Genomic DNA, 27,610 nt, shown 5'->3' with positions numbered 1-27,610 from the left:
AGGATTCAATGACCGGATTTGGACTTAGGTTATCCAGATTCTCAGTCCTGCATTTTTTCTCCCACATCCCACCATCCCACTCTGCCTGTTATCACTGTCAAGAGAGAGGCTGGACCAAAGCTGCTTGCACCAGGCTTTGTCTGAGACAGAGCCTCCTGACGGTCCTGGGCCCTACCCACTGCCAGCTTCCTGGCAGAAGGCCTACACTAGGCCTTCACTAGGAAGCATGCTCTGAAGTTTCCGTGTTTGTACCAAACACTCCTTACCTGAGCCGCCCCAGAGTCTCTCCGGGGAACCATGACCTTGACGAGAAGTGTTGTGTACTAATTTGGAGGTAATTCCCATCAAGTACATCAGAGAGCAAAACAGTAATCCATGTGATGGGTATTTGGCCCGAACTCCCTTCACTCCTTCCTGGCCTCTCCTAGGGATTGGGTGACTGAAGCTAGGAAGGGAGAAGGGAGAAGCTTATCTTTAATTGTATGTTCTACTTATTTTCTTATTGCACTTGGAAAATGTATATTTCAATAGAACTAAGCCTTCTGAATACAATGTCATCAGGCCTATGTGAGATCACTGCTGAGTCTGAGGGCTGGGACTGTTCATAGATGGTGTGTGCAGATACATGTGTGTATATGTATGTATGTGTGTGCATGCATGCACATGTGCACGTGTGCATGCACTGAGGGAGTTTGACTGGCACACATAACCATCAGAAACCCATGGCATATCCTTTCCATCTTACCCTAGGCCATGGGATGGAGCTCAGTTGCAAGAATGCTTCTAGGACATTCACTTCTTCAGTAATCCCCTGACCTCCCCCTATGTTAAAGGTATCAAAGCCAAGTTTAAAAAATCTACCATTTCCTGTTTGAGGAGGAAAGAAAATCTTTTTGGTCTAGAAAAAATGATCCATGTGGAGTTTTCAGGGAACCCCAGGCAGGAGCTGAGCTTTCTGCTAGTTCTGTCCTCAGAGAACAGAAACAGTTCCTAAGAGTGACAGCTTAAAAAAATTCCATTTTTTCCATGTGACTTTATTAAATCCCATGATCTGGGGAGGGCAGGCTGTGGTATACCCATTTACTGATTGAGAAACTGAAGCCCAGCAAGATTAAGTCTTTTCAATGGCTCCCTCCAACATGAACTCTTTCCTGGTCCTCATCTCTCACCCAACTCATAGACTCTCTTCCCACTCCAAATTATCTTGTATTTACTTGAAATCTTTTAAAAAGATATCTACTTATATATGTAATACATATCTCTTGTCTATACTCGACTTGCGGGTTATTTAGAGTGTAAGTTCCTTGAGGTTAAGAATTTTTGTTTCATAATATATTATGCCTGTGACAATTCCTGGGTGACTGGCACACAGTAGGGGTTTAATGCTTGTGGGGTGACTGGGTCATTGGTTAGGTGAGGTGGTTTGGGCCATGATATCATTCTGTGGCAGCTCACAACTTAGAATCTCCAGTCATCTCCTTCCCCTCAACAAGAAAACAGAAGGAAGCCTACCTCCCTCTGTCACCAGCCTGGTCTGTTTGTCCTCTTTAAGAAGGACTGCTAAAACAGACTCTCTGAACCTTGCCAATTTACAGCAAGGATGGAGAAATTCACATATAGCTTTTATACACACACATGTACATTACATATATACATATATACACATTGTAGTGAAATATGCTGTGTGGAATATATAAATATGTGAGTAGAATATGGAGACCATATTTACAGATTTCAGTGATTATATGTTGTATAATACTATCTCAAAACATATATGCTTTTTTTAAATGAAAAGTTTTCTTGTAAACTTCTCCCTTCACTAATCATCTTACTTCATAGTGAACAAGATGCTTGTGACTGAAATCACAAAATCTCGTTTGGAATTCATGATTCCACAGCCTCTCATTAAGACAATCACTTTTGAAGATGAGGAATCACAACATGCGGTTTGGGACAGAACTCCTTGGCTCCAGCTGCCTTGCTGTGCAGATGTGCTGGCCAGACCTGATGGTGGGCTTCAGGCATTGCTGGGAATGTCTCATCCCCTTGTCACCTTGACACCTTTGCTTTTATTGAAATCCCCACTGCATCACTTAGATGAGGAGTTCTTCACTTCTTTTTTTCTTTCCCTGAATCCTTTGGGCAGTCTGGTGAGGCCTGTAGTCTTATTCTGAGAATAATGTTGCTAAATGTGTAACATAAAATAAACAGAATTACAAAGAAATTTATATTGAAATATATAGTTATATATGTATATTATATATTATATATCTGATATATTATTCTATATCTGTGTATATATATATATATATATATACTATAAATGTGTTTGCATATATAAAATTTCCCATTCCATGTTCCTAGATACTTGAAATCTCTCCCCAGACTCTTAGAGGTTCACAAACCCTGAGGGGAACAACTCTTGACTTATTTGGATTAAGCAGACAAAGGAAAAGGAGATGGTGGAAGCAGAGGTCAGAGGCATCTCTGCACATGCTCACTCATGGGCACTCTTACATATATGTACACATATTCTTGCACAGACAGGAATGATGGAGGCAGTGAGATTGACTTCCTTTCCATTGGGTAGATTGGACCCTGGCCTTGTATCCCCTGTGCAAAGTCACTGGCCTTGAATTTGTCCTGTTGGCATTCATCAAGTCTCCCATGGCCTGGAGCTGGAGGAAATCTTCTTGGCCTAATTTGCCCTCTTCTGTCCTTCAGGATTCATCTCAGGAAGAGACTGAACATGGCCAGTGAGTTGTGTCCAGTGTTGTGTGGAGGAGAGTGGAAGGACTTTCTTTCATAAGTTGTGCACATGGTTTGATGATCTCCCCAACCTCTGCCTGAAAGATGGAATTGGGATTTTGACACCAGGCTTCTTGTGATGTTGTGTGGAATCCTCAGTGCAGGCTCCCCTATAGAACAAAGACAAAAGTACAGTTAGGCATGAGTTTCTAGTAGCACTATATGAAGGCCAGTATATTTAGCACCACATTTTTTTTTTTTCCTGTGAAGAGGCAGCATCGTGTATTAATTAGTGTCTGGGTTTGGAATCAAGGAGAAGCAGGTTCAAGTATTGCTTCTGATATATGCTAACCCTTACCAAGTCACCTCTACTCTTGTGGCCTCGGTAACTCTGTGATTCAGCTTCTTATGGAAGGTTCCAGTCTATATCATCAGTGCAGGAAATTGGCTGACCAGAAGATCAGGACTAGGAGGAGTCACTCGGGACCTAAAAATGGAAAGTGAAAAACCTTAGCCCGTGATGGAGCATGACTGTGAGTCATGGAATTTTGTAGTTTCTTAAGAAATAAAATTGAGGATCATCCATGGGGGGAGACATGGTAGGAGTCAATGTATTAGAAATGAGGAATTATGCAGAAGCAGGTGGAGGATGTCATCAAAAAAAATGATGGAGGGAATGGTCACATGGAAATTCCAAGGGACAATGAATACATACATAGCCTGTCACCACCTCTGATATCCGGGAAATACTGGGAGAATGTATGAAAGGCTCTCAGAATCTTGATTTAGCCCAACATAGACCTTATGGGATGACCTGAGGAAAAGTGTCTTGGGTTGGGTAGGCATGGATGCCTCACTGGATCGACTCTATACATCCCTTATCCTTTGGAATAATCTTACTTGAAAACAAGACAAAACAACCAGAGAAGAGGTTAAGGAGTTATCTATGGGAAGGGGATTGTGTGAGGGGAGCATAGAAAGTTAACCAAAAAGCTACCATTACTTTGTGGTCAGGAGGTCAGACCTTTATAAAATGGAAGTAAAGAGCAGGTCATTGGCATGGAACTTTGTTCTGGCTAAATACTGCATGAAGCCCTGAACTGGGGTGGAAGCAAAGTTGTGTCTGAAGTCATGGGAGTCTCTTGGCTTGTGGTAGTCATTTGTCCTTTGTCTGATGTGCACAGATCGGTAGAAGAATTGTGGGAGGAGACAGTGTGTTGGTCAAACCTTATATTCCAGCTAAAATAGAAAAGAGGAGGGGTCATAACATGGAAACTACAAAGAAGCAGATGATAGACCCTTTCTCAGCAAAGTTAAAAAGGATAGAAATTGGTTCTAGACCCACATTGGCTCCTACCAGCTGTTTCACAGAAAACAATTTAGGAGAAAATAAAAGCAGTGACTGGTACATGGACCAGAGCTTTCCTCTCAGGGCTTCATGGTGATGTATAATGAGAGGTAGTAACCTCCTACACTGGGCAGACCAAGAGGAAATTGTGCATGTTACCGAAAAAAATGCATGCACTGCTCTTCCTAGTTGATGACTAGACATCAAATAGGTTGCACTTTGCTCACTGTGATGACAATGTCCTTGTACAATTGGGAAAGTGAATGGTATAAAGTATTAGACTAAAAGTCAGAATATGTGGGTTCTGCTCCTTGCTCTGCCACAAATGAGCTGTGTGACCTTGGACAAGACACTTCCCTTCCCAAAGTTTCACCCTTCTTTCTTATCTATAAGTGAAGGGATCGGAGTAGATGATTTCTGGAGTCCCTGCTGGAATTGGAATTCTCTGATTTTGTAAGTCATCTATGTGGGGATATGTGACATTCTAGGCATACATCTAGGGTATTCTGCACTCACCTGTCCCATGTTTATATCCCAAGTACATGGTTTCAGCCATTGACTAAAAGTAAAGTTGAGAAGATTCTTTCTCCTGTGTCTCAAGACTGAGTTGATACTTTAGCTTAGGTCAAGACATGAGTGAACAGCCTTTCCTAGGGTGTCCGTTATCTCTTTGCCTGAATTCCAGGAATGAGTGTGAGAAGTTCAGTTCCTTCAACAGAATAGTAATTTACAATGGCTTTCAGCAGGCTAGACACATCAAACAGGAAGGTGCCACCTAGTATTCAGTGCCCGTCCCACGATGCAATGATAGCATGGATAGTTTTCCATGTATATTATTGAGCCATCATTCAGCTCTCCCTTTGATATTTGTAATTACACAAATAGGCCAAGGTAGGACTAGGGTCTATGCAAAAGAAAGGGAAACACATAGACATTCAGAGTTAGAACCTTAGTAGGCACCTTGAGAAAACCATATATGAATAAAATGTTCCTTTGCCTGACAGATGATCATCCATCAGTACTCCCTAGTGTAAGAGAACTCATGAGCAGCTGGGCTGCCCTTTCTGTTCTTGGATGCTTTGGATGGGAAGATTTTTCAGGACCCTTGATCCTGGTTCTAGCTTCTGGGCCAAGTCATCTAAAACCACTTTGATACAGAAGATAAGATAGTTGAAGAAATCTATCATATACTCCCTGAGTCTTCTTTCATCTAGAGAAGGGGGGAACAAAACAAAACAAAACACAACTACTGGACCATATGGGAACTCAATCCTGTGCCCATAGTTTAATGAGCACCCTGCTCACAGAGTCACAGAATCCCAGAATCTGAGAGTTGGAAGGGACCTCACCAGCCATCTGGTCCAGCCCGTCACAGAAAGGGAATCCCCACATATCACACAAGTAGTTAGCTACATAACCTTTTCTTGAGGATAACGAGGAGGTTAAACTCATCAGGGACAAGACCCCAGGTCCTCTGCAGGCAGGGAAACTCGATGAAAATTCTACGTTCTCAGGTTGCTATTTTTGTGACTCTAGGCAGTCGTCCGACTTCCTTTGCTACCAGTTGCATCGTTTGTAAAGTGAAGGAGTTGGACTCAGTGGCCTCTTTCCACCTCTCCACCCTAGGATCCTATGCTTCTGCCTCTCAGGGATGCCTGCCCCATCTTTGGAAGAGAATTAGGAGTATGTTCCAGTTATTTGAAGTGACTGAGCTCACTTCTCTCTCTTTGCAGCTTTAACCCTTTCTCCTGGTTTTACCCCCATGGGTCAAATGTGCCACACCTCGCTCCTAGTTCATCAATTAGCCCCAGTCACTAATTAGGATGCCTGGCCTCAGTGCTCCACCTTCTGACTCCTACTGCTGAACACGAAGTGTAATGGCAGGAGTGCTATGCCCCAAGTCAGTGGCCCTGGACGCACGTCCTAAGCTCTCCTATGTATGACTTGGGGGACTGAGCAAATCTCTCAGTGCTTCTGGACCTCAGTTCTTTGTTCACCTGTACAATGAGAGTGTTGGCCATGTATGAGGTCTCTTCCCAGTTCTCGGTCAGGGTGCCCGTGGGTAGAGTCTCTATAGATTGGAGACAGGAAGAGTGAGTCTCTTGAGTTTTGTTGTTTTTTGGTGTGCATCCCCAGGACCTATCACATTTCTTGGTATGGGACAGCTACTTAATAAACGTTTGATTGGATTGAATTGAAATGCTTTATATTTGCTTAAAATGTTCACATCAGTCAGTCAACAAACATATGTCAAAAGCTTATGCTCTCCCAGGCACCATGCTAAGTAGTGGAGGTGCAAAGAAAGTCAGTAACATGGTTCCTGCTTTCAAGGAGATTACATTCGAGTGGATACTATGCCGTGTGAACAACTATGTGTGTGCCAGACATATGCAGGGTAAAGGAGTGATAGTTTGTTAGGTGATCCCAGGGGGATGGTATTAGCAGGGGGAGAGGGACGGAAGAGAAAGCCTGCTGCAAAAGGAGGGATTCCACCTAAATCTTGAAGCCAGGCAGGGAAGCCAGCAGGAGGAGGCAAAGAGGAGCCTGACAGTCATGGTGGAAGACTGGGAAAGAGGCACCAAATGGTGGCTGGAGAGTGTGTCATCTGAAGATGGCGGTCAGGCTGATGTTACTGAATCAAAGACTAGAGGAATGGCAGTCTAAGGAGACTGGACAGATAGGGAAGAAGTAAAGGTCACAAGTAAAGAATCTGATAGCAAGTTTGGAGGTAAGAGGGGGTCATGGGAGCTTATTGAGTAGGGTCATGCTACAATGTGACCTGCCTGTGGCTCGTCTTCTTGATCAGTCCCTAAGCTTCTCAAGGCCAGGAACAATACGTTACACTTCTGTGCTCCCCTTCCCCCAAGTTCTATTATACAAGACATATAACCCATACTGGCTGGCAAATTTGTATATTGTTGCCTATTGGGTACCAAGGGATACATACCATCAACCTAGATGCTCAGAGAGATCTTTATGCCCATGCTTTCAACTTTGCCCTTGCCTAGAGAGGAGGAATCTTCTATCTATAGCTTTCTAGTTTATTTAACACAATTTAATCCAAAGCAAAATTTCTTATGCTCTTATCTTGGTTGCCTTTTGGAATCCCAGAAATCCAGTGTGATTAGTGGGCCTGTCATGTAAGGGTATTACATTCTTGTGTGAGTGTTATTTCTTCAGCTAAACTCTCACCCTGCTTGTTAATCCTCAATCGCACGAATTGCAGAACAAGGACCCTGGTGACTCAAACAAAAACTGGCATGTGTCAGGTGAAGCACTTTGGGTTAACCATCAACAAACCTGGTTCCATTTCCCGTGAAAAACTTGAAAACAGACATTGACCTTCATTATGGAAAGTGATGTGTGGAGGGCTACAGTAAAACCGAAAGCCAATGTGCATGTTGGTTCAGGGTGGCTGGTGTCATTTTCAGGGCATCTTCCAAGAGCCCACTGGATAGAAACCACTGGTGTGGGGGCGAAGTTGTTTAGTGCATGGCCACACTGGGAGTGGGTGTAGGCATGGCCTTCCTGCTCCTCTTGCCGGGGTTGGGCGTACCACTATGACTCTGGTTGTACCCATGTGGCATCATCATCTGATCATACAATCTACCCTTGAGAAAAGAAGAGCCCTCTCTCCTTCTTGGGCCTTGGTGTTCTAACTACCAGTTCCTGTGATGTCTTTGACTGTTCTATACTGGCCTGCCTGCTCAGGGATTTCTAGAAAGTGGGACTCCCAAAACTGCCCAGCAATCTCACATGCAGCCCCTGGGGAGAATGGATCATTGTACAGTCAATAAGAAACAACTATTCCCACCTCCAGTTTAATGTAGTCTGGAAGGGTCTTACAGTAGAGAGTATGATTGTTTGTATACATGCATGCAAATGAATCACACGTAGGCAGAGTGTAACCACATGCATCAAAATCAATGTCTGCAGAAATCCAGCCATAATCTTATCGCTGGGCTTATAATTTCATATATATATATATTTATATTTATATATATATATATATAAATTGTGAATATAAATATTAAACATATTATTTCAAAGTTGCAATTAAACAATGTAGTCATTACTAGCTTGGAATAAACTCATCAGCAACAGTTCCCTGGTACGTCCTATCTGCATTTTCATTTGTTGCTTATAAAAACTCTATGAAGTAGGGGAGACAAAGATTATTCCCTACATTTCATGGATGAGGAAACTTAGGTCAGTGATGATGAAGGCCCATGCCAAGGTGCCAGCAGTGTCAAAGGAGAGAAGAGGGCATACAAGCATATGGTGTGAAGGTGATATTGGAAGCCTTGATGACATATTTGGGGTGGGGTGAAAGTCAGGAATCCAGGGTGATGTCAAAGTTACCAGCCTCGGTGACAGGGAAGTTGGTGGTACTCTTGGCCTTGAATAATAGGTGGGGTGAGACTGACGTGGGGTGGAGATAGACTTATTTTTGTTTGGACATGTTGAATTTGAGATGACTGAGAAATGACTGATAAAGAGTGACTAGAGCTCAGGAAAGCAATTTAAGCTTAGATCCTTAGATCCTTAGATCCTTAGATAATAGTCAATAAATATTTAATTGCCACATGTCATAGATTGATCCCATGGGAGCTGATGAGATCACCAAGAGAGATGGGGGAAAGAGGGAGAGGGAAAGGGAAAGAGAGAGGGGAAGAGAGGGAAAGATAGAGAGAGAAAGAGAGAAGAGTAAAGAGAGCCCAGGAACGATACTAAGGGTCATCTACCAAGGGTGAGCATGACCTGGCCGAAGACCCAACAAAGAAGACAGAGCAGAGATGCTCAGAGACATCAGAGGAAAACTGGGAAAGAGCCGTGTCATGGATTCCTATGAAGCATCCATGGGATGAGGGTTCATGACCATGTCCACATTTGTAAAGAGGACTCAGACAAGGTCATTGGATCTGGTGATTAAGTTGCAGAGAAAACTGCTACCTCTGAGGCACAGGCCTTCTGTGATTCAATCTGAAAGAATCAATCAGCCAATCAATAGGCATTAAGTACCTTAAAGTAGTCCAGAGGGGCCCTGGGCTGGCCTGAGAAGAAAAAAATAAAAAAGGAAGAGATGGGCTTGAGGGCAGGTATGGGGGACTTGGGAGCCTGGAAAAGAGAAGTCTCAAGATGGCAGGGGAGCACTCTTTAAGAACTCTTGATATATGGAAAAGGGAGGTGTCTAGCTTTGCTTACTCTTAGAATACTGGACCAGCCCCAGGGAGCTGAGCTTGGAATGTGGGAGAATTCAGTTCACTCCATAGGACAGCTAACCCCAGTAGGGCTTCCCAGAGGACTAATGTCCCACAGGCATTGAGGGAAGGGTGGGGATTCAGACCCAGCTCCTCAGATGATGAAGCCAGGCCTCTTTTCACTGCCTTCCTCTCCTCTCCTTCCCTCTCCTGTCTCTCCCTCCCCTTTCCTGTCTCCCCGCCCCTCTCCTGTTTCCCCCTTCCCCTCACCTGTCTCCCCCTTCCCCTCTCCTCTCTCTCCTCCCTACATGCACATACATACAGGGATGGCCTAGTCACAGGTAGCCTTTGAATGAAGTAGGGCAGATACTTTGGACAACCACCTTAGCCAGAGTGAGCTTGACTTCTCATTGGCTCATCTCAGGCTGCCATTTATATCAAACAGAAAAAAGGTGGAGGGTTCTTCATTTATTCTTTGGGGATCAAAAAGTGGGATGAGCCAGGGCAATTGGGAGATGCCAGCCTGACACAGCTGAGTAGGAGCAAAAAAGGGAGAAAACATCACACACTCACACACACACACACACTCATACACACACACGCACAATTTCCTGGCAGGCTTTCAGCTCTAAAATGGGGCTAATTCTACATTTTGAAAAGAAGATAATTTCCATGTTTCTTTTTTCAAGAACACATAATTGAAGTGCTTTTCCCGATGAGAGAAGGACCCTCTTGCACATCCTTACAAATGGACAAGCAAAGTGAACGGCTATAGTGTATGTGCAGTGATAAAGTATTCATTAGTCAGAATTTTTCTGAATACCTTGGCTTCCTTTTCCCAGTTTTATGTACCAGGGAGGAGCTTTATGGGGAGTCTTGGGGCAGCCTGGAGCTCAATTATCCACCCCCAAGGAAATGGAAAATCAAAGGCACAGGATTCTGAATAAGGACCATGGTGTGGTGAAAGGGGTCTGAGGGAAACAGCCCCACTAAGCATGCCTGCACAGTGGGGACACAGCAGCCCTACCCAGCACACATGGCCATACTGGGAGGCAACTTCTTTTCCCTTTTTTTAGGAACTGAAATTCAAAGAATGTTCAAATGTGTATGTCTATGTCAGTGTGTGTATGTGCATGTGTGTATTTATTTTGTTTATATGTGCCTGGTTTGTGCGTGTGTGTATGTGTGTATGTGTGTACGTGTGTGTGTGCGTGCATGTTTGTGCCTGTGTGTGTGTGCCTGTGTGAGTGTGAGCCTGAGATGGGTGGGCAGGGGGGCAGAGTGAGGTGAACATGTGCTTTCAAGTGTCCTGGACTTTGGATCCACGTTTCTTGGGGACATTCTACAGCTTCTTTTTTTCACTCAAGATCCTGCTCTATTGTGACACAAAGTAAGATGAGCCCGTCCCTGCCCTCAAGACACTCGCATTGGTCTTCGGGTCTTCGATTCTAAGCTCTGCTGGACTAGGGTCCTTGGGTCGTATCTGCCCAGGACTGTTCTCTGCACAATAAAGTGCTGCTCACCAAGCATGCTCATAGACTTGTCATTGTCGTTGTTGTTGTTGTTGAGTCGTACCGGACTCTCCACCGACCAATTTGGAGTTCTCTTGGCAGAGATACTAGAGCATTTGCCATTTCCTCCTCCAGTTCATTTTACAGATGAGGAAACTGAGGCAAACAGGGGAAGTGACTTGTTCAGGGTCACAGCTAATAAACTGTCTGAGGTCAAGACTCTTTCTGCCTCCAGGTCCAACATTCTATCCACCGCTCCGCCTAACTGTCTGTTAGCGACCATGTACAATGAGTACTTCTACAGCCAATCCTGTGAAGTGCAGATAATGAACCCGGAGAAAGGATTGCATTATTCTAACTCCCTGAGTCAGGGTTATAATTATATGTAAAGTGTGGTCACTGACTTCAGCCCAGTGGGAATATGCAGCGTGGACTGGAATAATGGGGCTACTGGGGAGACTTATTCTTCACACGACTGATCAGTCCTTAGCTTGTTTCAGAGGGGAACATACACTGGCATGTATGCATGTAGGTATATTATATACAGCATATATAATCATAGTTTCATATAGTATGTATATGGGGGAATGTATGCATATACATATATATGTATATATATATATATAGAGAGAGAGAGAGAGAGAGAGAGAGGAGAGGGGAGAGAGTATAGTGCAGGTATATGTATGTTTGTGTGTGTGTTTGTAGACATACATACATACATACCTATATATACAGACATAGGGAAGAAAGGCAGGAAGGAGACAGACATACAGTTAGGGGGCACCATAGTGCACAAAGTGATGAGCCTGGGGTTAGGAAGATTCATCTTTCTGAGTTCAGATCTCGTCTCAGACACTTACCACCTGTGTGACCCTGGGCAAGTAATTTACCTGCTATTTCCCTAAGTTTCCTCAGTTGTGATAATAGCACCTGCCTCACAGGGTTGATGCAAGGATCAGATGGACTATTTGTAAAGACCTTGGCTCAGTGCCCAGTACAGGCTCGGTGCTAGCCATTATTACTATTCCACACACATACTGATATACACATGTGTATGTGGGTGTGAGTATATTTACACACACATACACACATATATGCCAGTGTGTATAATCATATGTGTGTGCATACACGTGTATATTTGAAGGAATGAGTGAAAAGGGATGGATACTGTTTCTTCCTTGCCTACTTAATTTTAATTTAATCTGACCAACATTTACTAGTTGCTCCTAGGGGCAAGATTCTGGGAGTCCAAAGCCACAAATGAAGCAGCCCTGTCCCCATGGGGCTGCCTTCCATCAGTGGCAGGATCATGGCTGTATGCTGAAGAAGAAAGACAAAAAACAGGAAAGTCTTCTGAGTTGAGGAGAGCGCTAACATCTGAGGGGAGGGCCATGCATAGCTTTTTCCAGGACATGGCTCAAACTTGCCCCGTACAGAGGAGAAGAGCGCATCCCAGGCACAAGAGAGGGCCAGAGCAAGGAGCCAGGATGGGCTTTGGCTCTTCTTCATGCCTTGTCTCCTTTTCATGTCCTGGCTTTCTCCCCTCCCCCAGGTCCCCCAATCTGTAGCCCTCTGTCCATCTTCTCCCAGTACCTAAGCTCTGAGGTGTTTCCACAGCGGGAAGGTGGTTGACAAAGAGGAGAAAGAGAAGACAGAAAACACCCAGAGGGTGGAGCTGAACTAGACCATCAGTTTCACTGTGGCTCCACCCGGCATCCCTATGTCTTCCTGTCATTCCTTCCTCCATAATGGCTACTCCCTCAGCCACCATTTGTCCAGGAAGGTGTTTGAGGTCAGAGGTTATCTGCCTTGGTCATAGCCATCTCTAGCACGTAACCCAGTTCCTGGCACATAGTGCTTAATAATCGTTGTTTCAGTCAAAGAGACTGTTTGCCTGTAACACAGAGTGTATGAAGGATCTAGTATTTTGTGGTGTCTGCACTGAATCCTGGGACCCTCCTGCTGCCATGGGTGATCACCAAGAGAAAGTCTGGTAGGTTGAAGACCCTGTGCCCGGTAGATGGCTGAGTCAGAGCAAGAGTGCTGAATGAGGATGTGAATCTCTCAGTGGGTGCTGACAAAGGTATCAGCTTTTCAGTGTGTGGTAACCTGCCCTATCCCCAGTGCCCTCTTGCATTTGGAAATAGCTTTGTCTCAGGAGGTTTCCACTTACAGTGCATTTTTTTAAAAACCACAACATTCGTACAGATGTAAATATCTGTGATTTCACTCTCTGCCTGTGTCACAATTTGATGTTTGTTGAGTGATAAAAATAGTTTCTGAAATGGGATTGATGTGTGTCCCCAAAATTTTGCCAGCTGCCCTCTGAGCCATATGGGTTCTCAGCACTTGTAAAGGACACTAGGAAAGTAAGCAATGCTGGAGATGTAATGGTCTTTGAGAAGGATCTCTCCTTGACAGTGGAAGGAAGGAGGACCCAGAGGAATCATGACTCCTTGGGGGTCACAAAGAAAATTAGTGGCACAGTTTCCATTAGAACTCAAGCCTCTTAGCTGCCAAACCACTGTAAATTGGTTGCAAAATCACATAGAACTTGAGTCTTGTCCTGGTCTACTTTGGAAATCCTTATTAGCATTCTAGCTGGAAAGGCCATAATGTGCCATTCACAGAATGCTTGTGATTCCCCACACCGAAACGACTTTCCTTGTTCTTCCACCCCTGGCCAGAGGTCTTGTCTAGAATGCCTATAGTTCTCCAAAGGTGGTGTTATTGTTTTTTATAGGATTTTCTAGGCCTGTGTAACCATCACCCCTACTTCTATTAATTTGTTGCACAAGATTGGAAACTTCGCTCCTGTCTGAGGAATGGTCCACAGAGTTGCGAATGAGTGAGAACAGAACTTTGAAATCAGGAGTGGATGTCACTTTAACCAAAGCACGCAGTTTTGCAAACAGGCTCTATAAATCACATGCAGAGATGTACACACTCATGTCAGGGACGTACAGCCACTTCTCATCCATCTGGCGTCATGAGAGAGGGAGCTGTTGGAAATGAATTAATTTCCCTTTTTTAAAAAATCTTCTCTCCCACAATGCCCCTCCCACCCCTTCAATCACCCAGAGCAGGCCTTTTTCTAAAACTTTGGCTTCCTGACTAACCTGCTGACACATTCTGTCTCTGCTCCCCTGGGTGAGCTTCTCAGTGTCCCCATCAGCTCTCAAAGTCTCTGAGCTCAGAGAAGGCTCCCATCCTGACATGTTGAGGGTGGTCCCTCATGGAAGAGTATCATCCCACACCTCATTGCTTTCCCTATTTACTCACATAATTTAACATGGATAGCCTAAGGCCATTATTATCAATTCCATTTCCAAAGCTCTAATGCAGAAGTCCTCAAACTTTCTGGTCTCAGGAAACTTTTACATTCTTAAAAATTATTTAGTGACCCCAAAGAACTTTATTTCATAGTTTATATGTAACAGTATTTAACAGATTAGAAATAAAGTAATCTTAGTGTTATTGTGACAATAGTTTTGATATTGCAGGTACCCTTAAAGGGTTTCAGGGACCCCCAGGGATCACCACACAGCACTTGGAGAATCACTGCTCTAAAATGGGTTTTTTAGTTTAAATTGCAGTTTAAAGGTACCAAAGGTTAAAAGTGCACTAAGATGTTGGGGGCACTGTTTATACAGTTGTCCATGGGAACCATTGAGATGGGGTAGTCTGCTTCCCCCCCAATATTCAGTGGGTCCAGATGATAGTTTTTGTGTCCTTTTTCCTTTTCTTTCTTATAGGTCTTACTTCTCTACTTAGAATATTCCTATCACATGTGTTATCCCATTAGTCAGTCCACAAGCATGTATTAAGCACCTACTATATGCCACACAGGATCTACAGTGAAATAGAAGTTTTTAAGGGAATCCAGGTAGCAAAACTTTTAAAATAAATTTCTTAACTTTACATACAGTGTCAAGCATGTAAATTTTAACCCTGGGAAATAAGACCTAAACCATAGAAAATCAATAAGATCCTGGGTTTTGAGCTTAAAAGTTACCTTAGAAATCAACCAATCCAACCCCTTCATTTTTTTAATATAAGGAAACTGAGAGCCAGAGAGGGTAAGTGATGTCTTCCCACCTCAGCTGAAGCTTAATAGAGTCTGCCCCCAAGCCCTTATTTTCACTCTACATCTCTCTGGTTCAAGTGTGTTTCTTGTAAACAACATATTTTTGGATTCTGGTTTCTAATCCATTCTGCTATCTGCTTCAATTTTATGAGTAAGTTCATCCCATTCACATTTACTCTTATGATTACCAACTGTTTATTTCCCTCTGTCCTGTTTTTTTCTCTCTCTTTATTCTTCTCTTTCTCTCTTTCTACCATGTCCTTCTTCAAAAGTATGTTTTGCTTCTGACCACTACTTTTTTTTGTTCTCCCCCTTTTATCAGACCCTCCAATTCCCCCCTTTGGCTTATCTTTTTCCTCTCCTACTCCCCTATGGTAAGATAAATTTCTATACCCGACTGAGTGTGTATGTTGTCCCCTCTTTGAGCCAATTCTGATGAAATTCAGATTCAAGTATTTCCCATCACCCTCATCCCCCATCTTCCCCTCCTTTTTAAAAGCTCTTGTACACTTTTATTATGTGAGATAATTATCCCTGTTCTTCTCCTTTTTTCCTTCTTCCACTGGCCTCTTTCTCTCCCCTTAATTTATTTTTTTAATCATCTCATACCCATGCCCTCTGTCTTTGTATACATTTTTTAGCTTCTTTGATAATGACAAAATTCTTAGGCGTTACAATTAACATCTTCCCATAGAAGTGTATATTAACTTCATGGAGTCCCTTATGATTTCTCTCTCCCATTTCTCTTTTTATGCTTTTCTTGAGTTTAGTATTTAAAAGTCAAGTTTTCTATTCAGCTCTGGTCTTTTCATCAGAAATGCTTGAGAATCCTCCATTTCATTAAATATCCTGGCTTTTTTCCCTTGAAGGATTATACTCAGTTTTTCTGGGTAGGCCACTTTTGGTTGTAATGCTAGTTCCTTTTTTCTCTGGAATATTATATTCTAAAATGTTTTAATGTCCGTCTCTGATATATAAGTGAAAGTGTTGATTCTCTCTTGTGAACTGTGCCATTTTTGCTTTTAATAGACCTCCAACACACCTACAAAAACCCATCATGCATTATTTTGTCTATTAGAAGCATCATCTTTAATGTTGGTGCACTCCCTTCTGCAATGTAGATTTAAAGAACTGGTAGACAGAACCTGTATACTTCCGTGGCTGACATCTTCTTTCTGCTTTCACCAACCTAACGTGGTAATGTAGCCCTCCAAACTTATAGTGGCTCGTCAGCAGATGAAAAACATCTCGTCCTTCAGAACTAGCATTCTGGAGCCTTACCAAAGTCACTTTGGAGTTTGTGTTCCTAGCATTACCTTGGGAAGACCATGGCCAACTCTACTTTGCAAGGAGCTGTATAGGAAGTGGATAAAGCTTGAGGATTACTAGCAATCATTATCTGTGAGAAAATATTCTTCTAAGAAAAATGTTTTCTTCTTTTCTGAAAGAAGAGAGGGAGTTCTGTGTGGTTTTCTCAGGTGGCTTTGTCACTAAGTTTCTTTTCTCACTACAGAACAGTAGGTTTTTACCCTCTAGACATTTGAATAAGTGTCTTATAATTCTTTGAATCATAGAAATTGAATGGAACTCACAATGGTTCCTTCTTCCTGTTTTAAGTTATCAAAAAAAAAGCTTATGTCTTAAATCAGAAATTCTTAATACTTTTTTTGTGTTATAGACCCCTTTTGGACATCTGGTGAAGCCTATAGGACCCTTATTAGAATAATATTCTTAATTGCATAAAAGGCATAGAATTACCAGAGAGATCAATTATATTGAAATACAATTATCACCATTTTTTTTCAATCAGGTACCCCAGGTTATGAACTGTTTCCTCAGAATGTAGTAGTCAGATTTTCCACAAATATTCTCGGAAGACAATTAAGCAACAGACATTAAGTTCCTACTGTGTGACATTCACTGTGGTAGGCTCTGGATCCAATCTGGATCATTACTGAATAACTAAGAAAGGAAGCAATGTGAAAAAGAGGTAACGTGTTTTGAAAAAGAATAGTTTGTTTCACAATAACACTCTTTATATTTTGAACAGTGTTTCTCAGCTGGTGAACAAGATTTTCTAGTTATATCTAACCTTGATTTCAGCCAAGGTGTTGGTAAAATTTCATATTCTGTCCTTGTGGACAAGATGGAGGGTATGGGTTGGAAGATAGGTTGAGTAGTTGGATTTTGCAGTGGATTCTATATGTGACCATTAATGGCTGTCGTTCACTGTTGACTTGGGAAGGAGTCTGTGGTGAAGTACCCCAGACATCTGTGTTTGTCCCTGAGCCGGTTAATGTTTTACCAGTGACTTGGAAAAAGTCATAGATTCCTGGCACCTCATAAGTGCCTACTATGCATTAGTAAATGCTTTTTTCATTCATGTATTTGTTCGTGGTTGGGATGCTTATCAAATTTGTGCCTGATACATTGCCAGGATAGAGTTGGGATCCAAAAAAACAGTTTTCAATAACCTAAGCTTGAAATAAAATAAATAAACCCAGTTACCAAAGAGAACATGTAAGTATTGGGAGCTTTATGGGAGAAAGTTGTAGTGGGGAGAGAAGACCTAAATCTAATTTGTTGAAAATTAATGAGGTTAAATGTAAAATCTCACTGTGGGTTTCTGTTTGTTTATTTCCTTGTTTGTTTTTCCCCAAATCACATTTGTAGTCCGGGGAAGTCGTGCTTTCAGAGCTGTATTGATAAATAGACCTGCGGGGTTTAGTTCCCTATAAGCTCAACATAGGTCAGTGTGGGGATACATCAGGGAAAGAGGTCGAACACTCTGGGGCTTCATGAAGAGAGCTGTGAGGTCCCAGAGGAGATGGAAAGGGATCATCGCAGTCGTTAGCATCTCACCCGAGCCAGAATCTGGAGTCCTGGGCTCAGGTCTGGAACCCTTCCTGGGGATGGGAAGGCAAGGCATGGGGCCCCTTCCAACTCCAAGGCTCCATGAAGCTTCTGAGGCCTCTCTGTATCTCAGTGAATGGCTCCCTGTCGCATTGATGAGTGTGTTTCACCCACCACATGAGTCACAGCCTTTGCACACCATCTCACCATCTGTGACGTTTGCCCACTCTCTCCGGTATAGGAAAGATCTCCCTTCGGTCTTCCATTCAGTCTGTAGGTGCATGTCAGCCAGCATCCTCCTCTGTCTTTGTTTTTGATCACCCATCTCAACTTCTTACTCATCCGTGTAAACATTTTGTTTTTCCTGTCACCTCTTTGGAGCAGATAGATCATCGTTGGAAATCTGTTTTCGCCTTCCTCCTACCACACACCACTCCTTTGTCCTATGAATTTTCTTGGTGATTATAGTGTTCAATTCTCTGGCATCATGCCATATCAGTGGGGAAATATTTGTGTCAAAAAGATGGTTTCTCAGAAGAAAATAATCCTGTGGGGTCAATCCTGCAGTATCTTTTCCTAATACATTATTTACTGAAGATTTTTTCATGAGAACAGGAAACAACATTTGGGGAATGAAAAAGAAATGTTTGTTGTCTGCTTCGTTTCGTATACACTGAAAGATACTGACAATTTTGATGTTGAGATTCATTCTTTTTTTTTAATTTTCCTTGAAATGTAAGTGTTATGTTGGAAGAAGCCGAGGCTAGATGCCCAGAAGAGAATTTGCTATTGTGTTTTCATATGAGGAGGAAACAGACATTGGGCTGGTGAAGTGATGAAAGTTTCCTCACCAGGAGGAACTTTTCATCCACTGAAACATCCACATGCTCAAACTCTGACTCTGCCACTGTTTATATACCTGAAGGGCTTGAGATCTATTGACACGCTGAATGGGCTTCAGGATGTCAGGACAAACTTCCTGGCAGCTGGTTGTCCCGTAGTGGAAGGTCGTGGTTTTGCCCTTCGCTCCAGCTGCCCATTTGGCTCAGGGTTGTCTCTGTCTGGTCACTGGGGCCTTTTCCTGCTCTGGCATCCCTGAAACACAGCCAGTTCAAGCTTCTGCAGTTCGGCCCCCAGAACACTAGGATCTTCCCTGCCTCACTTGTATTTTCCCATGACCAATCTGAATGAGGAACTTTTTCTTCTTCTTCTCATCATTATGATTTTATCAAAGACAGAGAACAAGGAAATGAGTAACACAGTCAAACAGGGATATTGTAGCTGGGAGGGCTCTAGACCCCCTCCTCCAAACCCATTACCTTTCCATCCTAATTTCCTCAGATGCTGTGTGGATTTCTGTAAAAGTCTGATCTAGAGAAAGGGGTTAGCTTTGTGCACAGTCCATCCCTTGACCTCTGACCTCATCCCAAATCACCACAGTCAAGGGCAGAGTGGTGAGAGTCGACAAACTAAGTAAAGATGAGGGCTTATATAGAGCAGAGGGCTTTTGTTCATTGGCTTGTTTGTTTTTACCCAGATATGGTGCAAAATAAACCCACAAACACAGTAAAAACAACCTCTCCAAAAACACAGTGCAGGGGCCCACCAAGGCCAGAAGCACAGAGTCCATGGAGTCCAGATCCCTCATTTTACAGAAGAAGATGGTGCAGGAGAGGTCAGAGAGGTCGAACCTCATGCCCAGCATCACACAGATCTCCACAGAGAGGAGAATGGAAACTACAGTTATCTGACTGGGTAGTCATAGAACTTTCTCTTCTCTTGTAAATTCAAGAACAGGTACACCTACTGTGTGCCAGGTACCAGGGTGGACAAGACAAGGAAACAAACAGCCTGTGCCCTCACACTGCATGAGGAAATATGACCCGGATAGAATATTGTGAGGAAGTCATTTTGGTGGGGGATGATGGAGCATCTAGGGCTGCTGGGTGAGGCAGTGGAGAGAGGGCCAGGCCTGGAGTCAGGAAGACCTGAGTTCAAATCAGACACATACTAGCTGTGTGACCCCGGGAAAGTCACTTCACCTTATTTGCCTCAGTTTCCTCACCTGTAACATGAGCTGGAGAATGAAATGGCTAGCCACGCCAGTCTCTTTGCCAAGAAAACCCCAAAGGGGTGAGGAAGAGTGGGACATGACTAGAAGCGGCTGAAATGCCTAAAGAAGCAGGAATCATGGGGGAGATCAGGAGAACAGCCTCCTCTGGGCTCCTGAAAGGGAGCCTATGAGAAGGAAGAGTGTATCCAGGCCCCAGGTAGCACTGAAGACAGCAGGGATCCTTTTGCTTGTTCTCCTCCTGGATGCCTGATTTTTCCTGCCACATTTCACTTTTTTGGTCCATTCTAGACTGCACCTGTATGACTTTCTGTCCTGCTCCTCCCTCCAATGAGTCTGACTCAGTTTCCCTTATTGTGCTTTTGGATGTTTTTTTTTTTTGCTTCTTTGTTTTAATTTGTTTTGATTTGTTTCTGGAAGACAGTGTTTGGTTTGATAGAAATGGTTATTGTCTGTGATTTTCTTTTTGAACTTTCTAAATTAATGAGAGAGTTACTTTTCTCCTAGTCTCGTGGTGAAATTTTCTGTTTGTTTGGTTGCCAGTGTTTGTGAAACTGTTGGACCTCCTTTGAGGAAAGGTGTTATGTAAAAGCCCAGGGAATTAGAAATAAGAAAGCCCCAGGAGCTGCTGGAGGACTCACCCCAAGTGAAATGGATTTCCTTGAAAGGCAGGAGGTTTTCCCTCATTGGAGGCCTTTAATACAAGACTGAATGGCAAAGGGGAAAAGATTTTTGTTTTTAAAGAGTGTTTTCTTACCCACACACATATGTATTTTATATGTGTGTATATATCATATTGAATATATTATATTTATCATAATTCATTATATAATTTATTACATTATATATAAAACACACATATATAATTATGTAGACACATTTTTTTTTATCACCTTTAATTCTCAATATACTTCTTCACCCTCCTCTACCTGAAAACTGTCTCCTAAAATAAAATCTAGACAAAAAGCTATTCTCCCAAACTGCTGAAGGCCTCCCTGCAATCTGACATTATGTGAAATGCTCTGTGCGCATAGGCCCCAGCGCTGCGGAGAAGGGTGGGGGAAGGCAGGCCTGGGCACTGGAATTCCACAGGGTTATGTTTTAGGGTTCTTCTTCCTTTTGGAATGGCCATTTTGTATTTTATTTTCCTGCTTTTGTTTGGTTGACTTTGCCTTGGTTCTCATAAGTCTTCCAATGCTTTAGGAGTCTTTCTGAAAGAATCAGATGCTTTCAAGGCATCTGAATGAGAGTAATCCTCAATCATACAGGAGTAATCATCGTGTTTCTTACCATTTTAAAGCCTCTGTTTTATCATCTGTAAAATGGGACAATGCTACCAGCCACCTGTACCTCAGACTCCTACTAGATGCAATGAGGATCTAGAGCTATGCTCCTACCTCTCACTGAACTAGCCTCTGGGTCTCCTTCCAGCTTGAAATCCTCCGATCCCTGTTTTACAAGTGACCACACCAAGGCTTGATGGTCAGGGCCAGGAAAATGGTCTGAACCTGAGACTCTCTTGACACCATGCTTGGTCAGTCCTCTCGGGCACTTCCATCATTTCCATTTCTGAAAATAAGATAATATATTAACTTTTGTGGGGGCCCAGCACTGCCCCGCCTTGTCTTCATGCACCATTCTTCTTTGGTCCTGTTATCTTTTTTCTATGCAAATAAACCAGCTAGAATTGAAACTCTCCATAGCAGAGAGGGGTGGATTCACACCTGGCCTGAGTTTCTTTGTAGTTTTCCCCACAAGGTTCTGGTTTCTGACTCTCTGTGAGAGCCAGTCAAGACCCAGAGTGGGTATTCAGGGATATGTTTGGGGCAGTGTCTCCCTAGAGGGTTGATTGAATTCCATTCAGGGAAGTATTCCTCAAATCCCTGTGTAGCAGGCAGTGAAGATGCCACACCCAAAATATAACTCTCTGCCAGTGGGGAGCTTGCACCTTCTTGATGGTGAACAGCTTGTGAGCAAAGAGGCGCATGTGTGCTCTAGGCAGCAGTCAGGCCCGAAGGCGATGCTTGATTGGTGGGATGGCAGGATGCTGCCCAGCAGGGGCAGCTCGGGCTGTCTCTGGAGCTGGGGTCCGCCTATTCACAAACTCCAGGGGCTGTGCTGCCACTCAGCCCAGGGGACAAGCCTGCTAGGGTACTTTTAGTTTACACGTTGGTCTGTCCATTTGTACCCTCTCTTGGTCCGTGATCTGGGAATCATTTTCTGTCATCTCTCCCAGATTACCAAAGACTCAAGAATGCCTTGGTTTCTAGCAGCCTGAGTCATATGAGAAACCCTGTCCCTTATGCATGAGGCAGGCTAAGTCAGTAACTGCCGTGGGCTGTCTGAGAAGCTGCTAGGTCTTCCAGAAAATCAGGTTTTCCTTTCTCTGTGCATTGGTGGATCTTTGAGTCTGAAATACAGACAGCCTCTAGAACCTTCTTAAAACTGGGGGATACTATGGTGGCAGGCCTCTTTTTGTTTATGGGGCTGCAAAGATTCCTTTATTGATTCCTTTGTGTTTGCTCTATAACACGTCATCAACCAAATGTAATACCTTGCCACATCACTGTAGTGAGCGGTACGCAAACGTCACAACATTCCAAGAACTCGTGCTTCCATCATGGTGGATCTGTGGTCCAGCCACATGGGCCACCCCCTCATTACAGCATCACAAGCACTCGCAGAGAGGCCTGGTGCCTGAGACCCTCATCTCCCTGTGGCCAGTCTACACAACCTGGTCCAAGCTTCCCTGGACTGGGGCCTGGATAATTGGCCTCTGACCCTTTCATGATCTTGAAGCTGAAACCTTAGATCATGGGGCCAAGGATCATAAAAGGCAACCTCCCCCCCCCCCCCCCCCCCCAGTGAATTAGTCACCCAAAGCAGTGAGCAGAAGAGCCGGGACCTGAATGAGGCCTAGATAAGCGGAAGCAGCTTTAAGCCGGATGGTTATCACAGGGAAAAGGCTTAAACTTCTTTCTGGGCAGAGCCACGAATCATGGGTGGAAGTGACGAAAAGGTAAACTTGGACAATCCGTATTGTCCAGTAGCATTAATTAGGCACCTCCGTGGTGTATGTGTGGGGAGGGGAAGGGCAGGGGCCGTGGGAAGCAGAAGGCAGTCATTGCTCTCAAGGAGACCAGTGGCAGGAAACTCCCCAAGGCTGAGCACGAACCCCAAGTGAAATGGGTTTTCTTGAAAGGTAGGAGGTTCTCCCTCATTGAACGCCTTTAATGCAAGACTGAATGGCAACTTTGGAGGTCTGTTGAATTGGGGATGTTTTCCAAGTATGCTTTTGACTTGATGGCCACCAGGATCTCTTCAAATCCTGGGATTCTCTCTGTCCATCCACCTATACAACCATGTAAGTGTGGATGTGTATGTATGTGTACTCTGTGTGTTTATGTGTGCTGTGTGTGTATTGTGCTGTGCGTATGTGTGCTGTGTGTGTATGTGTGCTGTGTGTAGGTGTGGTATAGGTGTGCTGTGTGTATGTGTGTTGTGTGTGAGTATGTGTGCTGTGTGTTTTTGTGCGTATGTGTGCTGTGTGTACATGTGCTGTTTGTATGTGTGCTATGCGTATATGTATGCTGTGTGTATGTGTTATGTGTGTATTGTGCTGTGTGTATGTGTGCTATGTGTGCTGTGTGTGTCTGTGCATATGTGTTATTGAATGCTGTATGTGTATCTGTGCTGTGTGTATGTGTACTGTGTGTATGTGTGCTGTGAGTATGTGTGCTGTGTGTTTATGTGTGCTGTGTATGTATGTGTGCTATGTGTATATGTATGCTGTGTGTATGTGTTATGTGTGTATGTGTGCTGTGTGTATGTGTGCTGTATGTGTCTGTGCATATGTGTTATTGAATGCTGTGTGTGTATCTGTGCTGTGTGCATGTGTACTGTGTGTGTATGTGTGCTGGGTGTTTATGTGTACTGTGTATGTATGTGTGCTGTGTGTATATGTGTGCTGTTTGCGTATGTGAGCTGTGTGTGTATGTTCTTTGTTTTTGTATGTGTGCCATGTGTGTATGTGGGCTCTGTGTGTGTGCGCATGTGTGTGTGTGCTTCAGGGCACCCACACAGACACACACACACAGAGGCATCTAACAATTTATCCCCCTCAAAGTTGCTGTCTCGCACAGACACGGGGCTTCCTAGTGGTTTGGGAAATCTGAATGTGTTTGCTTCCCCCTCTTCCAGGGTGGCCACCCAGGACCTGGGGCACCTGCTTCTGGCCCCTCCTTCCGCCCCGAGGATGAACTGGAGCACCTCACCAAGAAGATGTTGTATGACATGGAGAACCCTCCCTCTGATGAGTACTTCGGTGAGTGCCGCTTTGGGATGGATCCCTGACGCCAGCGTGCTTGGGCCCCAAGTGCTCTGCCTTGTGAGATCAGCCCCAAGGAATGTCACTGAATGCGCTCATGACCCCTAGATGTGCTACTCGAGGCTTAGACATGCTGACTCACCTGGCCGGCATGATGTAGGCAGTTACATAGAAGGACTCAAGCCCCTGGTTCCACACCAGTTAATAAGTATTCTTCAAGCTCTTACTGCACGCCAGGCACTGTGCTAAGCACTGAGCAGCAAACAGAAGAGCAGTGCCCATCCCGAACGAGCTCAGCTTGGGCTGGTGGAGACCTTCGAGGTACATGCAGAGCAGTGAGAATGTCATGTCTGAGGGGACAGTTCTTACACAGAATGATTTCTCCTGGACTCCGCCTCTTCCAAGAGTGAGAGAGTGAGAGATCACAGATGGCTGAGAAGGTTTCCCGAGCAAGGCCTATGGCAGAGTCTGTAATAGGACTAAGATAGAGGATAGGTGAGAGGGGACCTTCCCAGTGGGGGTCAAGAGGAAGCCTAAGGCATCCAACTGAGGCCATCTCCGCCCCTTAGAATTACTAGGACAGGGAGACTAGGCCTCTGAAAGGAAAGATGGGTCTAGGAGCACATAAAGACTAGTCCCAAATGTGTGGGGCAGACAGGTCAGGAGGCAGATTGGGAAGCCATGAGATTGGATGGTTCAAAGCTGATAGCACATAGCATAAGGCTCTGATTGCCAAGTTAAAGTCTGGCTGTGGTCCTGCAGGCTGCTACTCAAAGTCTTGACCAATTGCCATGGGAACTGTAGCACAGTAAACAGCTGTCAGCTAATTGACTTACATTTTATTGGTTTGGTTTCAACAAATTCAATTGCAATCTATTAAAGGATATTGTGAGGTGACAGGACAAAACCAAGGCCAGGAGGCAGAGGCTGCATCCAGACTGTGTGACCTTAGACGCATCACTCATCCTCTCTTCAACTCAGTTCCCTCACCAGGGTAATAATGCCCAATCATAACATGGAGGGGATGAAAAGCCTTTGGACACTCTTCTTCTAGGAACATCCTAGATTTCAGGGAGTCAAGAAGGAGCCCCATTCTTAGCTGCTCTAAGGACAGGGTTTGTTGAACCCATCCAGAGCCCTACTGGCCTCCTGGTTTCAGCACAAGGGGGCATCCTTCCCACTGTCATTTCCTGGATGCTGGTCTTTGACTTAAGGAGATGGAGTCACTCACATGTCTCCTTCCAGGGAGCCAATCCACCTAGATATATGCCAAACTGTGTATAGCCCGTAACTGGGACCAGGATGAGTTTATATCCTGGTACAGACAAAGGGGGCTGGGACCTTTTACAAATGAATAAATCTCAAGGTGAGCGGACCCCAGGTGCTTTGGAGGGTTTACCAGTCATAAGCAGGGGTAGAGAGAATGCCATGAAATCTGAGGCTGTCCTCGGGGATGTTTATGGGTAGCTTTCTCTTTCCACATGTGCACTGTCCTCCGCCAGGTGAACAGATGAAGGGACATGCTCTAGGAAGCTCATACTGTCACAGCATGTCAGCTGTGGATGTCTGGAACTGAACAGAGAAGGCTAGAGACAAGAGAGGAATCAAAGAAGTTTAATTTCAAAGTAAGGGAAAAAGGCTTGTAAGCAAGGGCACGTGTGCCAGAGCCCCACCTCTAGTGGGGGGGACCCGAGGAAGTGTGGGGAGATCTCAATACTTACACCAATGGTTGCACAGTGGGCTGTAGCCCTGACATTGAGGGGTGACAGCAACAATGTGACAAATGTACTTCATAGCTGGGCATGGGTACTTGTCCAGTTCTTGTCCGAGCTCACAGAACATCTGGCACTGGTCAAGGAATGCCAATAACTGTGATTTTGCCAAAGGGTGAGATGATCCAGAGGGTGAGAGCAAAGGATTGTTGTTATGCCAAGCTCAGGGCACAGCTTGCTGGGCCTTTGCTCTGGAAAATGGCATATCCCAGTATCTTATTATTTAGTATTTAAGTAAAAGAATATAGTTTTTACATCTTTAAGAGAATGGCAACAAACCTACCAGCCTAAGCCTGCAATTCATTTTGATGATGAGACTTTGATTTGAAGAATCTCATTAACCTTTTGTGGACAGCTCTGAGGCATTCTGTTAAGTCATGGAAATACTTTGTTGAAATAATTCCATTGGAATAGACCAGCTGGAGAAAGGTCACTTATTCAAATCAGTTGCAACTTGTGGGTTCCAGATAAACAACCCTACGTTGTGACTTGATTTAGAGCCCTCTTCTACCCTGTTTTCTCTATGAAAGCATTGCTTGTCAATCTCCCTATCCCATAGGGCATCAGAGCCCTTGTTGGTCTTTGTGCCTGTTGGGCATTACTTCATGGCCCTGGCACCTGATGAGTTTTACAATCACAGACATATCCATCTCCTTCGCTCTCTCAATCCCCCCACACCATCTCTCTATTTCTCTGTCTCTCTCCCTCTCTGTCTCTCTCTATTTCTCTTTCTCTGTCTCTCTCTGTCTCTGTGTCTCTCTGTAAAATTAGAACAATTTCCCTCTAGTATATTATCTTAAGCTAGGGCACAATAACTGATGTTCAGATCCTTGTAAAGCATTAACATAACATTCTGTGCATTTTGCCACCACGTACCCAGAAGACAGCTTGACTTTTCTGCTTGCCTTAAGTACATATGTGTCTTCCCTGTTGAGGGTCACTAACATCAGTTTAATAAGTCACTCCTAGAGGAGCCTGATTCTAACTCTCCTGGAATGAACAATATTGATACTTCTCCACAATTGCTAATGTCTTTATAAGACTTTAACTGCTTTGTGAATATGATCTCATTTCATCCTCACAACAACCCTAGAAAGTAAGTGCTACTATTTTCCCTATTTTGAAGAAAAGGAAACTGAGGCAAAAAATGTTAAGTAACTTGTTTGGGGTCCCGGACCTCTTACACAACTGCAACTGGATTTGAACTCAGGTGTTCCTGACTCCAGGTCCAGAACTCTTACTGCTGCATCACCTAGACTACCTAGGTCCCTGGACTTTGCACCCCCAATATACAGATTCTTGGTACAGTTTTGCAAAAAAAAAATGCATTGAACCATCAAAATAAAACCTTGGTTCAGTGGTGGGATATTAGACTGTTGGCTCTTCCATCAATGGAAGTGGAAGCGACTGTATGTTGCAGTGGGGTCAACGGTCACCACCAGTCTCTTCTCCTGGTACCCCATACAGTGGCTATCCATGTGGGGAAGGCTGAGAGGACAGATTCAGGTGAGTCCTCCTGGGTTCTGGGCTCTGAACCTGAGGTCACTCTGGATTCCTGTCTTATAGGTGGGGCTTTCCTGCAGTGGTGGCAGTGGGAGGTTTCCAGTGAGTCTTAGCTTCTTGATCACTCTGAAATGGATGGATGGATAGATAGATAGATAGATAGATAGATAGATAGATAGATAGATAGAT

The 27,610-nt window shown here is 44.0% G+C and overlaps 1 protein-coding gene across 15 annotated transcripts in view; it reads left to right on the top strand.

Annotated features, from left to right (window-relative positions):
• Nucleotides 1-27,610, top strand: part of LPP (LIM domain containing preferred translocation partner in lipoma) — a 704,807-nt gene that overhangs the window by 504,746 nt on the left and 172,451 nt on the right. For all 15 annotated transcript variants that reach the window (XM_069083318.1, XM_069083326.1, XM_069083316.1 and 12 more), the window contains one exon: nt 24,020-24,143. In XM_069083318.1, the coding sequence (XP_068939419.1) occupies nt 24,020-24,143 (124 nt within the window). The remainder of the gene's footprint in view (nt 1-24,019; nt 24,144-27,610) is intronic.

This window comes from Petaurus breviceps, unplaced genomic scaffold, assembly GCF_028583685.1.
Source record: "Petaurus breviceps papuanus isolate PSGF00001 unplaced genomic scaffold, PetGlider_PUasm1.0 173, whole genome shotgun sequence".
NCBI classification, from domain to species: Eukaryota; Metazoa; Chordata; class Mammalia; order Diprotodontia; family Petauridae; genus Petaurus; species Petaurus breviceps.
Note: the sequence above shows the minus strand (reverse complement) of the source record. Positions and strands in the feature narration are given on the sequence as shown.